Below are 16,551 nucleotides of genomic sequence, written 5' to 3' on the forward strand. Positions count from 1 at the left end.
TTACATGGATTCACACTAATGCTTTTTGCAAGGACCTTCTACGTGACATTGGATTTTCTTACTTGGCGTTGCTTTACGATGAGACCACAAATGCCAAAGGTGCAAAGGAGTTGAATATCATGATTAGATACTGGTTGGAGACCGAAGAAAGAGTCTTTTTACGCCACCTACAGTCATTATTCATAGGACACGCAAAAGCAGAAGATTTACACCAGCACCTACTACAAGCTCGAAAGGATGCTAACCTTGATCTCCGTCAAGTCTTGATGCTGAGAAATGACGGACCTAATGTCAACAAGAAAGTTTGGAGGTTATTTGATTCCGAAGTTAGAACTGTGCGCAGCGACCGAGACCTAGGTGACATTGGGACATCCAACATACACATAGTCTACAACGCTTTTTGAAAGGTTTGGACCATCACAGATCCAAAGTTTCCGATTTGGCGATTAGAATTTTATACTTCTTTAGTGGTGGGCCTGCCCGTTTAGAAGACTTAGGTACCATCCAGGAGAATCTCAAGCTTCCTCCACTTCGTTTCCTGAAACATGTGCTAAGTCGATGGCTAACACTCGTTGTTTCAGCTGAGAGACTTGATGAGCAATGTGATGCTCTTGATGAGTATTTCCTGAAATTCATCCCTAAGAAAATTGATGAAGTCTAGCGGATACCGAGAGATTTTTAGCAGTCTCCAGTGTACCACAACCAAAGCGTTGCTCAGTTCACAGAGTTTCAACGTGAAAAACCACTTATCCACATTGTGTATGACGAAATGCGTCGACTAGTAATGATGACCGCCAGCCGTTTTGTCAAGCAAAGTGCTTTGACTGATATTCAGAAGGTAAAAAAAACTTTTTCTGAGCTCTCCAATTCAAGTGGGGATTTTCTTCCATCCGATAAAGTAGCATGCGGTGACGGCGTGGAAGATTGCCTGTCGAAGGTACAAAAAGTTTATGCTCTGAACTTCAGGAGTAGTGCCAGAACTGCTTATCTGGCCGCTTGCCGCCGTATTGAAAAGAGAAATCACTAGGTCAAGTGGCCTTCAGCATTTCCGGTGCCTGCGGCTGGATGATTCGAATCCTGAGACAAGAAGAAGCGACTTTGTGAAAATCGTTGGATTTATGCCTTTCCGTGTGAATACTGAAGCTGCCATTGACGAATGGAACTTGCTTCAGCTGGAACCGAGTTTGCCTAAGAACATGACTTCAGCGAGGATTGATGTTTTATGGAACTCGGTTTTTAGTCTGAAAAACCATCAAGGACAGACAAAATATTCAAAGATAGTAAAGTCATCTAATAGGGATGACGTATGAGACTTCAACCATGTCTCAGTCAGGGCCAAAACCTGTAAACCTTGTGTGCAGAACTTCCTCCAGGTACTGAAAAGAAGTACTAATACCTTGGCAATTTAAGTGAAAAACCGAAAAATCACTCGGGTCATAATCATTATTCAAATCCTGAAGGAACTTATAACGGGCATTCAAATATTCCTCACCAATACCATTACTATCAAATTCACGATGGAGTACCCCACCCCCAATATCTTCAATCCTGAGTGAATCATTCTCCAGCCCCTTCAACCTATTCCATTCTAAATTTACCATTATCAAAAATCATTTTGTGACGGATATGAGAAGGAAAAGGTTCTGTTAACTTACACTTATCATTTTCATCATTCGCTGAGTTGGTAACATCGCTTCGACACTTCGATCCTAAACAAAAAAAAAAGAAACATAAATATCTTCATAAAATCCAAAAAACACTACTACTATTTCCAGGCCTAGTAGCCTATCACTGAAAGCCAAGACCAATCCATAAAAACTCCAAACCACAACCCGGTACGCTCCGCACCGCGCAATACATTATACACCATTATTACTTTTTTCTCATTTTATTTTTTTATTTTTTTCCATCCACAACATCATTTTAAAAAAAAGAAAAAAACACGAGACAACATTACTTCATACCAATATGCTACCAAAAAAAAAAAAAAAAAAAAAAAAAAAAAAAAGAAAAAAAAACGCAACAAAAGAATTACTCAAAACTCATATTAAACTAAAATAATTAATACAATATAAATATGACAACCCGCTTAGCATTGCATAGGCACACCTCGAGGATTTATCGGCACTGACAATTCAGGAATCACGTCATTCACGGAGAAAGAAACACGCAGGCCATTTGGCCGATCAAAACAAAGGAGAGGTGGAACCGATTTTGTTACCCATGCTTGAATACCACGATCAGCAAGCTTTGATCTTTTTTCAATCAGCCGTTTTCTAATATCTCTCACTGCCGTCGGAGCATCATCACTAAGATAAATATCTTTATGACCGCAAATTGCCTTTCCTTTAAGTTTTTTACTCTGTTTCAGAATCGTTATTTTTTCTTCTTTAGACCAAACAGTAACTTTAAAATATCTACGCTCTTTTTTCACTTCTGTAACAGAAAATTCTGAGGTCTCGTTTACACCTAGTCCTTCTTTACAAACAGTTTTGAAAATCGCTTTAGCTTTCTCTTTATTATCGCAAGGTACATTCCAAACCACTATATTTTTTTCAATCATTTTGTACTCGCAATGCATTAACTGATTTTTCAACTGATTATTTTCTTCACGGAGAAACACTGACTCAGATGAAACAACACTAATCTATGATTTTACATTTATTATTTCATTCTCAGTAGCCGCCACATGGGTCTGGATCGTCGAAAATTGCTGCGATTGGCCAGATAGAGTTTCTTCAAGCGATTTGACCCGGGTTTCCAGAGATTTGAACTGGTCCGTGATACCGTCAAGCTTTTTCCCGTTGTCTTTCACTATAGTTAGAATTTCAGAAGAGCTCCAAGCCAGCGTCGAAATTGACAAATTCTCTCCATCCTTAGGTGAAGATGACGAATAATCATTTTGATCCTCTTCGAATGAGACTTCTTTACGGTTTCTTTTATTTCGCCCCATAAATAAGTAGCAATTAAAAAATGGACAAATAGTCTTACCTCAACCGGCAACGATTGTTTATCCACGATGTTGCTAGCGTGCAGTGCTTTTAGCCGTTTGGCACGGCAAACACCTTTTCCAACATCGCTAGTCAAAGGCTCTGTTTATAATGACTAAAATCCAATCCTCGTTTACTCCATGCAATTCTTCAGTTCAAAGCAATAATCACACAACAAAAATTTTCTTTCATCAATTCAAAACATTAATCTCACAAGCTATTTCACTCTTCAGCCAAAACTACCGTACGTCACGGAGCGCCCAAGGTGTTACTCGTTCGGGGAATGAATCATGACTATATATATATATATATATATATATATATATATATATATATATATATATATATATATATATATATATATAAATATATATGTATAAACTAAAGAAATGGAGACGAATTATTTGTCTTACCCTAAAATGCATATCAGGAACCAATGATAGGTTTACCAGGTAGGAAAATTTCAAGCCCCTCAGCAACAAAGATAGTCACGATCTAACAGCCTAATGTTGCTTTCAAGTCTTTAAATTGTACCCAAAACTCTCTCACTTGTCATTGAATTCTGTTTTCCCAATTCAGAATCCAAAGTTAAACTAACTTGAAGAATTTTCTCAGTCCTTAATCAGGAGATGACCATGCTCTAACAGCTTATTCTTACCTCCATGTCTCTATCCGTTGCGGACATGAAACCGTATTTTTCCTACCCTTAAATGCATCGGAAGCAAATAATCGGTAACCAACTAGTAAGAGATGCCAACCCTTTATCACAAAGATGACCATGACATAATAGCAAATTGTTTCTAAGAAGTCCCACTCTTGTTTAAAATTTGAACCAGTTTTGTTTTTAAATCTATATCATAACACTGAGGTGGGGGGGGGGTCCTAGAAATTTTTGAAATGAATGAGTTTTTTGTAAAAAAAACGACGTCGTATGCTTTGTTCAGCTCATCAAGTACTATTGACAAGCGTCGAAAAAAAAAATTATTCTGGTTCTGTCTTTGTTGATTTTCTTGCCTTGGACAAGAGGTGATATGTTAGTAAATAATATCAGATATTCCTTTTCGACTTAGAACTATAAAACTTCCCTTCAACTCACACACTGTAGGCTCTGGCCTAATTACTATTAAAATTATCCTTTTTACTCATAGCTAAGAATTATGCTTGGCTTTCCGAAATATAATGTCATCAAGGCTGGATCATCAATCCAGCCTGAGGTCCATACCCTCAGTGAAAACCGCGGAGGCCAGACCCTGACTGTTTTCTTGCAATAAGCCGAAATTGGAAAAAAACAAGATAAAAATTCTTGCTTCCGTAACACAAAAAAAAATTTATGCTAGGCTTGCCAACCTGGAAAAGACGGGAACGAACATTTGACACATGCTGGTGGAAAAATTGTGTTTGGATAGTTAAAACAGAAGAAAAAGGCGAAACTATACAGGCAAATAACCTAAAATGGGGTTACAACACATTTCTTGCATAAAAAAGGAAGTTATAGCTTTTACTTGTTTAAGAGGTCAATGATTAGAAGCTGTAGATAATTGTGTCTTTGGAATTTCACTGTGTAACTTGAAGAGCTTTTAGTTTTGATTTAAATCTTTTTTTTTCAGCTCAGAGAAGGATTATAGGTCATTTTTAAGTTCCTAAAATGCTCTATAATTGAATTTCAGGTCAGTGATGAACTAATTCGAGTAGCAATACTGTGGCATGAGCTGTGGCACGAAGGGCTGGAAGAGGCGAGTAGACTTTATTTTGGCGAAAAGAACGTCAATGGCATGTTTGCCACATTAGAGCCGCTTCATGCTATGCTTGAAAAAGGACCTCAAACATTGAAAGAAACTTCATTTACACAGGTACGTGCAGCTTCATTTTTAAGTTCTCTGCCATTCACACTAAAATAACATTAACGTAGCTTCACATAACAGTAAAACAACTTCATTAACACACATTAACGTAACTTCACAACCAATTGACTTAGTATTTGCACGATCAAGCTGGTGAGTTGTTTGTTATATATATATATATATATATATATATATATATATATATATATATATATATATATATATATATATATATATATATATATATATATATATATATATATATATATATATAAATACATATATATAATATATATATATATATATATATATATATATATATATATATATATATATATATATATATATATATATATATATATATATATATATATATATATATATATATATATATATATATATATATATATATATATATATATATATATTAAATGGCTTCTTATTTCTTATTTAAAGATACATTATATAGGTAGTTCCCTGAAGCTCAGTTTTTGAGCTTTCACACTCTGAGGGCTATGGAACACTGATCTGAGTGTGGGGCAATGTAGATGGGTCATCCAATGTATTCTTTTCTCTTATTGCAGGATCTCGATACATGGAACTTGGTTCGTTTTGCTCCTTGCTAAGTTTGCTTTTCTGTACATGTTCCCTTTCTGCTTTAAGGGATACTTTATGTTTTTAAGCTTAGCGTACACTAATTGATCTTTTCTACTTCTTAATTAGCTATTCCTACTAGATTTTTAATTAGTGCTTATTTTTGGGGTTGCCTAGTTTTTGATTACAGGAATTTCAAGGTAAAAGATTTTCCTTTACCAAAAAAAAAAAATCGTTCTAGTTTCATCTTTCAGGTCCTACTTATTGATTTCCCTGGAGTATTGCAAGCCTGATTGACGCATCGTAGCGTTTGAAGGAATGAAAGAATGCTGAGAGAAGAAATGACGGAAATAATATGAGCTAGGATCTTTTACAAAGACAGTATTTTAGTTTAATTAGGAAAAATATTAACTTTTTAAAAATTAAGAATGCTCGATTCGTTTGACCTTAGAAGTTTGCCTTTGTAAAATACTTGGTTCTGTCTGCTTATTTGATGTACTATAATTGTCTTTATAAACGTGGTACTAACTATTGGTCAATTTTTTAAGGCGTATGGGCGAGATCTCATCGAAGCTCTGGACTGGTGTCGTAAATATCAGCACTCTAACAATCTTCGTGATTTAAATCAAGCATGGGACTTGTACTATCACGTTTTTCGAAGGATCTCCAGGCAATTGCCTCAGTTAACTAGTCTTGAACTTCAGTATGTTTCACCAAAATTAATGCAGTGCAAAGATCTCGAGTTAGCTGTACCTGGAAGCTATGTGCCATCTCAGCCAATTATAAGAATTGCTGAAGTTAATACTTCTCTCTCCGTAATAACATCCAAACAAAGACCAAGGAAGTTGACAATAAAAGGTTTGTTCCTTTTTTGTCTCCTTTTTTACTCCTTTATTTAGTTACTTTTTTTTGGTAAATTTCATGGTCTGTATTATCATTGAAAATTTATTCTTGAAAATTAATGGAAGAAGAATAAAGACGCGGTGCAATTTTTATCCGATGGACTTCGCCCTGGTTGGACTGGGGCTGGTAATTTTGCCTTCAGGTATATTATTGAGTATCATATGTGCCTAGAGGGCTCTAGTCTTTTTTGAAGGTTGCCACCACCTTTGTTCAGGGAATGTAAACATATTAGGTGTTTTTTAATCTTTGAAGAATTGATGTCAATGGAGAATTCCTGCTTGTCGTTTAGAGCAATTTTTCATTCAGCCGGTAATTAGTTACGTGCCAAGACTAGCCATATACCATCAATTAATTGATGATATAAAACACCTTGCTATAAAAGTAATTATTAATACTTACTTTATCACTTTAAGTGTGCACTATGCTAATTTACAATGTTGGATTTGTTGACTTTCCGAGATACCAAATACCTTTCCATATTTTTTTTTTTTTTTGGTGTGGACCATAATAGTTATTGTAATAGCTAAACTTTTTGCAATGCAACGCATTGCAGCCTATCACACATAATGTCATTAATAAATCATTAAAGTGAATTTAGTTTGCTCACAGGTGTTATCTCACCATCCGCTCCTTTGTAGTCTCGTTGAAATAATGGAAGATTGAGTTCAAATGATTAAAGAAAGTTCAAGTAGCGGGATTTGAAGCCAAGTGTTTCAATACTAGTAAATGCATGAGTAGTTTTTTTAGGATGTAAACTTACCAGTTATTCAAGAATAACTTACCAGTATCTAGCCTACGTTTGTGGTGTGTTTCCAGTCCCTCTTTTGCTCGTATTTACTTCAAAAGTTTTTTTTTTTTTCATTTATGACGGCTTAGCGGGATCTTAGCCTGAATAGTCTTTTGTCGTTTTTTTTTCTGGCTGAAATTTAAGCTAGTTTCGTTTTGTTTTTTGCTTAATATTTTCTTCTCATTCTTCGTTTTTCATCGTACGTTTATAAATACGTTATGGATGCTCCAAACGTATTTATGCCCATAAGAGTTTTATTTCTGACATACTCATTCGTTATTTCTGACTGATTTCCCAGGGATAACTATTAAACCAGTTTTTGTGAAATTTATAGCGAAGTTAGGTGTCTTTTATTTGTTTATAATTATTACAAACAAATATGTAACAGATGTTAAAGTACATTGTTTTTACACTTGGCATGTCGCTTTGCCATTCCTGTCCTTCAAAAAGAACAGCTCATCTGTATATTTGATATTTTGAAATAATCTAGGAGAGATAAATAAAATGATTATAGAGTTTCTTTGTTTAACAATGAAACTTCCTGATATTAAAAATAAGAACTTCGAAAAAGTTTTTCAAAGAAAAGTAAAGAGTGATATCAAATCTAAAATGAGCGGAGATTATGTCATATAATAAGTCAATCCTAAAAGTAGCATAAATTATTATGGATGAATAAACGAAATTGGAACAAACAGAAATTAAAGTGAATAATAAAGTCGAACCTAAAAATAATAGATTTTACTAAATGAAACCTAAAACAAACAAAAATTAAAACAAATAATCAAGTCAAGCTTAAAATGAATATGAACTATTGTACAACAAATAAGAGTCGGGTTACCGCCCCTTCAAATCCCTTTAATCCTAAAGTTTCAGGTTTGACTATCGGTCTGTGCTTTCTGTGTAAAACGTTTTTATTTAATTTTTTAACGTTTTTTAATTAACACTGTTTTACTATCCGTTAATCGCAGGAATATTTCAAAAGTATTGCCAGGTTTTCTGCTTAAGAACCAAAGTATTGAATTGCACTTCATAATTTTAGCCAAATTTTGAATATTCAGGTAAAATCTAGATCTGCCGTGGTTTTATGTATTAATTTGTAATAATATTTTACTATACAATTTTAACTGGAATCTTACTCGGGTGGAAAAAAAAAATCTGGAGGGTAGTGGACCTTAAATCAAACAAGTTAAAATTTCATAATTTTTACTTTTCTACGGTCAAAAACCATCATGACCGTCATCCTGCTAACAACCTAGATAATAGACATATATCAAGCCGTCGTTTTATTAAAATAATCTTTTCATGTTATTAATTAAAAAAACTTTCAGAAAAAGAAGTTTTCTAAAGAAAAGTAAAGGCCAAATTAAACCTAAGATCAGTAGAAATAGAAACCTACTATAATTCAAACTCAAAACATCCAGAAATTACTGTTAAAGAATAAATGAAACCCAAACGAACAGAAATTAACTAAACAATCATAGCAAAATACATTCAACGGGTACTAATATCATAGGCAGCGCAATCGCGCTAACACCCCTTCCACGCCCACCCTTTCTCGAAGCACATCCAATCAAAATTTTGAGATAGCCATTTTGTTCAGCGTAGTTGATTTCCAAATAGAAATTATGTTTTGAGGAGGACACTCCCCCTACAGCCCTCAGGGCAAGGGTTGTAAGTCAGGCCGTGGGGGCATATAAGGTTTTTATAGAAAGGGTTGCCTTAGAAACTTCAAGAAGAGCTCACTCAATTGGAAGTTGAAATGGCTAGTGCCCTTTTTAATAATCGAAAGTGACTGAAAGGCAACTAACACCCCTTCCACGCCCACCATTTCACCAAACACATTCAATCAAAATTTTGAGATAGCTATTTTGTTCAACGCAATTGAAAGTTCAGGAAATTATTCCTTTGATTAGAACACTCCCCCCAGAGTCTTCAGGGCAAGGGTTATAAGTTATGCCCTGGGGGCCTATAAGTTTTTTATTGAAATTTTTGTCGTAGAAACTTGAAAAAGGGCTCATTCGATTGGAAATTCAAAAAGGCTAATGCGCTTTTTAATAGTCTCGAAAGGGATTTGAAGGCAACTAACCCCCGTCTCACGCCCACCTTTTCCCCAAACACATCCAATCACAATTTTTAGATAGCCATTTTATTCAACGTAGTTGAAAGTCTTGGAAATTAAATCTTTAAGGATGACAACCCCTCCACCCCCATAGCCCTCAGGGCAAGGGTCTTAAGTTATGCCCTGGGGGGATATAAGGTTTTTTTTATGGAAAGTGATATTGTAGAAACTTCAAAAAAGGCTCATTCGATTGGAAATTAAAATGGCTAGTGCCCTTTTAATAGTCAAAAGTGAGTGAGAGTAATTAACCCCCTTTCACGCCCACCATTTCCCCATACACATACAATCAAAGTTTAGAGATATCCTTTTTGTTCAACGTAGTTGAAAGTTCTGGAAACTACGTATTTAAGGATGATTTGCTTGATTTAAGCTTGATTTGCATATTCAAATTTAGCTTTGTATAAGCTTCCATATGAAGTGCCCCTGGTGAAAAAAATTGTAAAACATTGGAGCCGCATGGCCTTTACTATAGGCAACGCTGTAGCGTTGCCTCTGATTTTAATAACATTTCGGACGGCACAAATCAGTTCAACCACAGTTGTTTTCATTCCCCAACCATTCCTTTTCATAAATTAGAGTCCCTGGAATTTGCAGATGCAAGCTCCAAACTATTCGAGAAAAAAAATATTCACCCTTGTTTACCTCGTTTTCCCCACACAAATCTGTAATCTGCTTGGTTTCGACAACGATCTTTGAATTTTAAAGCTGGTCATAAAATAAAGGTTTGAGGTCCTTTTTTTTGGGGGGGGGGGGGTATAGGGTCGTAATCGCAATCTAAAAAAACCTGTTCCTACAATAGGTTTCCCTTTACATTAGGTTTTGATTTTTGGGGCCTATGCCCCTAATCTTTGTTTTTTGGAACGTTAGGGTGCCCTTTGGCAGGGTCTTGTGGATTCAAGTTTTAAACCGTCTGGAAAAAAAAGTTTGTTGGCCCTTACTTGGGCTCTGTTATTGGGGAACTTTTCCCCCTCCCACCCTGCACCCACAGCGAACATTTTTTTTTGGTTAAGTCTCCAGTCGGAAGGAAAATTGTTTGCTGGTCTTTTTTCGGGCCTGTTTTGGATTAACTGTTTTTTTTTCTACCTCGTGCGTGTTTTGAAACCCTCTTGGCTTGAACACTTACGGATGTGAATTTCAAGCTGATGAACAAAATTCTTTTGACCCTTTTTAAGATCTATTTTGCAGGGCCTGTACTCTCCACTAATACTTTTTTTTTGCATTATGGTCCGCATGGCATTGGGAATTTCGGATAAAAGTTTCAGATCGATCAGACACAGAAAGCTATCGATCAATTTTTGCACACCCCCCCCCTCTCTCTCCAAGATATGAGTCCCTGGAATAGGAGAACGATCCTTGAAAATTTCAAGCCGATTGGTCAGCCAAGATCAAACATGGCCGTCTTTTTTTTACTATTGAACCTATCTGAGAAAACTACACAATTTGCACAATTTAGAGCTATTACCCCTGAGGCTTCATGGGCCTCGTTATCCCTGGAGTCATATTTGTTGAAACTTTCGAGTATTCTGGAAAAACTGTCTATCTGAAACTGGGCCTGATGCTAAGGGCGTTAATAGGCTGTCTGGGAGGGGGCGAAAATGGCGCGGGATGAACACTGGCTGCCCACCGATCACTTTCGGCCAGTACAGAGGACGCCAGAACTTCCGACTTTTGGACAAATGAGCCCCCTTCCAAGTCTTGACCACCACTCTTGATACGAAGTGGCCGGAAAGAAATATAGGATGCGTGTCGCTCTTTACCAAGTCAATGCTTCTGCGTTGAGTATGATCATCGGTCATTATGTTTATGCAAAAATCACCGTTTTCCTTTTATTTTTCTTTTGCAAAAGTGAGTTACTTTATTCATATGTAAATTTTCAGGGCAGATCGATTGGTGCAGTCACATTGCTTCTTATTAAAAGAACGATAAAAAAAAGCTACATCTAAATTTTTCTAACCTCAGCTTCGGAGTAGAAAGTCGCTTTCAAAATTATCAAAATCATCGCGTCAATTGATAATCGAAAAAGGAACTTTCGAACAGTTTTTTATTGGCCAAATCATGGAATACTGATCTGCAAAACCGTGCAATCTGAATTATCAATCCCTGAAACACGTTTTTTTTTAGCTTAGTATTATTGAGTTCGCTTATAGACGCCTGTTCTAGTAAGACCTAGTTATGGTTTTGCTATAATAGTGTCAAATAGACATCATTCCTTTTCATTTACTTTTACTTATATAATAAATCATGGAAACCAAGAAAAATATACCATGCCATTTGGACCGAATTAATAAATCACAAATACTTTCATTCCGATAAGGTGTGGCTCAACATTTTTTTAGCGTGATTTTTATAAACTAAGATAGATACGGCAATTAGTTGCCGGGAAGATATGGAATGTAATTGTGATTTACAGCTTTGGAGGAAAGGCGGGAGATAAACAGCTGGTCATTTATAGTGTAATGAAAGGACGCTCCAAAATAATTTTTCTCTTTTGCAAAAATTTACACCTATGTTTTATACATTATCTTACCCAAAAATCTTTTCTAGTGGGTGGTAGCTGAAAAATGTGGATTAATTTGGCATTAAACGTATAGTATTACGTTGGTATTCCTAGCGATAGAGATGGTGAAGCATTTTTTTCGTTGTCTCAATCTTGGCTGGTCTTCCTTATTTCCTATCAAGTGAACATGTCTCTGCAAATATAACCACTGGGGCAACACCCCTCTAAATAGCGCAATGCCTCATTCCTTGATAATATGTGAGATACATCCTTTGGTTTTTGGTATGATGGTCTAAAATTTCTCCACTGAAAAAGGCTATAATGATTGCAGAGAACAAAACGTGCGGTGTTTTTGTCAAATTAAACATAATAAATTGTATTACAGGAAATTTATTTTTTGAAAAAAAAAACTAAAGAGTGACATTGAAACTATCACGAGAAGAAGTTCAGTTTTATAATGTGTCAAATTTTAAAGCGAAAAGAAATTACTGTGCATGAATAGATAAAACCTGACACAAACACAAACTGAAATGTATAATCAAGTCAAAATTACCAGTAGAAAAATAGGAAGAATGAACAAATAGAACCCAAAACAAACGTAAAGCGAAATAAATAAGAAAGGCAAAACCTAAATGAACACAAATTAACCATAAATAAAGAGTACGGCTTTTGGTTTCTAAAGACTAGAGTGTCAGTTGAACTTTAGGGCTCTTATAAAAGATAAGTGCTGTTTATCATTGAAAAAGAGTCAACACAATAGACCTACCTTGGAACAGATTGACGGAACAGACTAATAAAAACAGATTCATTATCTGTTTATATAAAAATATATTATATAATACTTGGAACAGTATTATATAAAAAATATATTTATCGGAAGCTGGTATATGGTTATATTAACTTGTACACATATATAAAACTGAAGTTTGTCCTGTGTCGTCGTGTCATCCTGAGTAAAAATATATTGACCAAATGTTTGATACATCTTCATCAATATCTGTTTATTTTAAAAACACTCCCTTGAGATAGACGGAAAATCAATTGGCGAATCATTTATTGATTCGTCACTTTAAAACGTTTCTTCAGCAAATTAGACTGGTCGCTTCAAAAATTACGGTTTATGAGTTTATAAATTTTAAGTTTGAATGAAGTGGAATTTAAAGGAAAATAGTGACAAAATAGTGTCCGCATAAAATATGAAAACTAAATTGAAAGTTAAAAACGTATTTATTCTAAGATTTCGTTTCTTGTTTCCTTAAGATTTTGTTAGTAAAAAAAGAGATCAAAGGATCTCTTTTTTTTTGTGTTATGATCAATGAAAAGTGCGCCCTTCAAAACAAATATGATAACAAAATGCATAATTGAAACCCAATGTCTTAACCCAAAATTGGATGAGATAGTCCTGAGATATGCTTGAAATTTTGTAGGAGGGATCTTAAAGTCAAAAAGACATTCCCACAAAATGCTTATGATGCCACTGAACTGACAGTCCAAGTGCTAGGAGACTTTAAAGTAATGAAAAACTACCATCAGGCTTCTTAAAGCTGAAAACCTTATACTATTGACCGACTTCACCTTCATATTCGAGGAATTACAAACGGTTGAAACCTTGACTAAATTGAGTCAGTAGTCTCAAACTTCTTGCACAAATTTTCCTTGACTCTATCTATGTGCTTCCATATACTTTTAGGTGTAAGATTGTGAGACACTGAAATAGTAATGGCCTCTGAAATCCCGTGCCACCAGTCCCTTTAGCCCATGTCACTTGCACCATAAATTAAAAGCAGATCTGAGCACTTTCATACAAAAGTTGCAGAAGCAGCGTAGCTTGTGCATCAGAAGATTCCAATTTTCTTATCCCATGGGTCCAAGGTACTTGCCTCATAAGTTTGAAGGCGATTAGAGAAAGAAAACCTGCCTACCATTCTGCTGAAAAAATTTTTGAGATGAGGAAGGGAGGTTGAATTTGGGAAAGATTAGGGGGGAAAAGAGAGGGAGATTGTGGGTAAACGGGATCACCTTTCGCCCCAAATTACTAACATTGAAAATCCTTTCGTACTTTCAGATAAGAAGGATGCTACCTGCCGACCTGCATGTTAAAAAAAAGCTTGCACTCGGGTAGGAGTAAGTGTGGCTTGAACTGGACCCCCCCCACCACCACATAATCAAAACTTAGCTCTGTTTCGCACTGCTTCACCGAGATTTGACACTTTAGACTTCTGTTGTTTTTCTCTTGAGTCGAGCTTAGCTAATTTTTGCACTGTGTCAGGATTTGGCGCGTTTTGATGCCGTAAGGGGCTGTGCTACGTGAATACCTTGAGATTAACAGTACGAGAGTGAGTCGGAGTGGTAGCTGGTTGTCCTCTGTTCTTTGCATAAAAACACTGGGGCGAAAATGATAGATAGGAGATACATCGTTCTGGACTTAGTTAATGCTAGACTGCTGCCTTGCTGCTGAAAGGAGAATAGAACTTATACAAAGCATATATTTTTACATATTTAAGCTTTGTTGCGTAATTTCCGTGGCAAAAGGGGCTAATACTGCAGAAGCCCGCTTCACCCGTAATTTAGTGCCTTGTTTTATGTTATGTTGATCGATATGTGGATTACTTTCGAATCATGATGTATTAATTTATGTAGGTAGTAATGGTAGAGACTATATGTATTTACTAAAAGGACACGAAGATTTAAGGCAAGACGAAAGAGTGATGCAGTTATTCGGTCTCGTTAATACCTTGCTGAGGTTCCATCCAGAGTCTTTCAGAAGGAACTTGACAATCCAGGTATTTGAATGTTGATTGTGCCCTACTTATTCTCTTTGTTTTTCATTTCTTTGATATAAGAATAAAAAAGCCTTTGTGAAATGTTTTTCCTATGATTTTTCATCCAAAGTATTTAAAATATCAATGATCTTGGAAAATTGCACTAAATTCGAAATTATTAGACTCCCGATTATTTTTATGCTAAGATAAGGGGATGTTTAATCAGCAACTTCTATTGACTGATCCTATTGCAACTGAACCCTCATGTAACTGAGCCCCATGCAACGGAACCCATGTAACTCAACCCTAGTGCAACTGAACCTTTGTGTAACTCAATCCCCGTGCATCTCATCTCTCGTTTAATTCTGTCTACGTTTAACTAAACCCCCATCCAACTCAACCTTATTCAACTGAACCCTCATGCAACTGAACTCTCGTTTAACTGAACGCCGTGCAACTGCATCCTCGTGCAACTCAACCCCTGTTTAACTGAACACTCGCGCAGCGCAACCACCGTTTAAATGAACCCCCGTGGAACTCAACCACTGCTTAACCTAACCCCATTCAATTCAACTCCCGATGCTCACCCCTCTTCAATTCAACAATATAACTAGAAAATGTAGTTCAGCCTGTTTTTTTCAGAAGTGATAAAAAGCTGACTCGAATGAAATGATCTTTATTCATTAGTTAATTATTATGTTTTTATTTTATTTTACACTGCTTCACTGCAAAACTATTCCTCCCTCCTCTCCTCTAAAAATCAACAGTTCATCCTTCTGTCTTTTATATTTGAAAATAAGCGAAACTTTTCCTGCCCTGGGCCCGAAAACACTTGAATCTCATTGTTACAGTAATAGTTGCGACCTAGTACAGAGAAAACCACGACCCATAGTAGCCAAAACCTTGAAAAGACGTTAAAAAAACACAGTCTCTTAAGAAAAACTTACCGTTAGTGCTGATCCAGGAATGGTGGCAATTATTTAGATTCATCTTAATAGGTAAAGTTCACTGCAAAACGATTCTATAGGAATTTTATAAAGAGCTGGAAACGCTGATAGGCCTCCTTTTTTCTGTTTCATTTTTCTAGTACCTATAGGGCACTAGGACACCGTAGAGGGCCGTTTAAGGTCATTTTAAAGGTAAACACTTATGCCTTTTTATGATTTCGCTGTGACAACACCATCATAAAATGTCTTAGGGCACCAAAATACAATTTTAGTGTCATTTCTAGAGTGTAAAGGCTTGAAACCACAAAAGGTCTACCACTAAAATCTCTATGATTGAGAACCGTTCAGCTGGTGTTTAAAATCTCCGTCTTGAATGTGCCCCTTCTCAGTCCCTTTAGAAAATGGAAGAAAAAAAGCGTTGGAAAAAACTACTAGATGAATATAAAATCATTCAAATACAAACTTGATTCGTTAATGATAGATGTTATTTATTTCCACATCGAGACTACACTTAATTACGAAACAGATTTTCGGGAATTCTGAAAAAGCGCTTGATACCTGAAGGTGTCTTCTTTTTCTTTCTTTGAACGAGGGTTCAGTTAAATTGGGCTGAGTTGCACGGGGGTTGAGTTAAACGGCCGTTCAATTAAACCGGGGTTCCGTTGCACGAGGGTTCATTTACATGGGTTCAGTTGCATGGAGATCGTTCACGCGCACACCCTATCGACTCAATAAGAAAGGTTCAATAGGTGTGTGAAAACTAGAGATTAAGTTTTTGTGGCATTTCGGGCCACCATGATGTGTCGCGTGCCACAAAATGGGAAAAACCTAAAAATTAATATACATGAATAAACTTGAAAGAAATGATTTGTTGCAATGAAAATTTTCTGGGCTGAAAATAGGAGCAGATATCAAGATCATGTATCTTACTATGTTGCTTCCAATACTTGTGGAAGTGTTTTGTTAGATTAACTGAAAGTTCTGTTTGTTATCATATGTATTCATGTATTTATTTTTCTGCACCAGGGGACCGTTTGCTGTGAGGTGTAAATTCATCCCCTAAGGCTACTCTTTTACCAATTTTCTTTTGTAATAATAAACTATATGATAT

General features: G+C 35.9%; 1 protein-coding gene across 1 annotated transcript in view; it reads left to right on the top strand.

Moving 5' to 3' along the window:
• The window catches only part of mTor (serine/threonine-protein kinase Tor), a 126,821-nt gene that overhangs the window by 77,700 nt on the left and 32,570 nt on the right, over positions 1-16,551 (top strand). Inside the window, exons 16-18 of the mRNA XM_089091039.1 lie at positions 4,658-4,840; positions 5,974-6,283; positions 14,372-14,514. Of these exons, the coding sequence (XP_088947165.1) occupies positions 4,658-4,840; positions 5,974-6,283; positions 14,372-14,514 (636 nt within the window). The remainder of the gene's footprint in view (positions 1-4,657; positions 4,841-5,973; positions 6,284-14,371; positions 14,515-16,551) is intronic.

Source organism: Artemia sp. Qi Xiang Cuo, chromosome 6 (genome assembly GCF_049724085.1).
Source record: "Artemia sp. Qi Xiang Cuo chromosome 6, ASM4972408v1, whole genome shotgun sequence".
In the NCBI taxonomy this organism is placed as follows: domain Eukaryota; kingdom Metazoa; phylum Arthropoda; class Branchiopoda; order Anostraca; family Artemiidae; genus Artemia; species Artemia sp. Qi Xiang Cuo.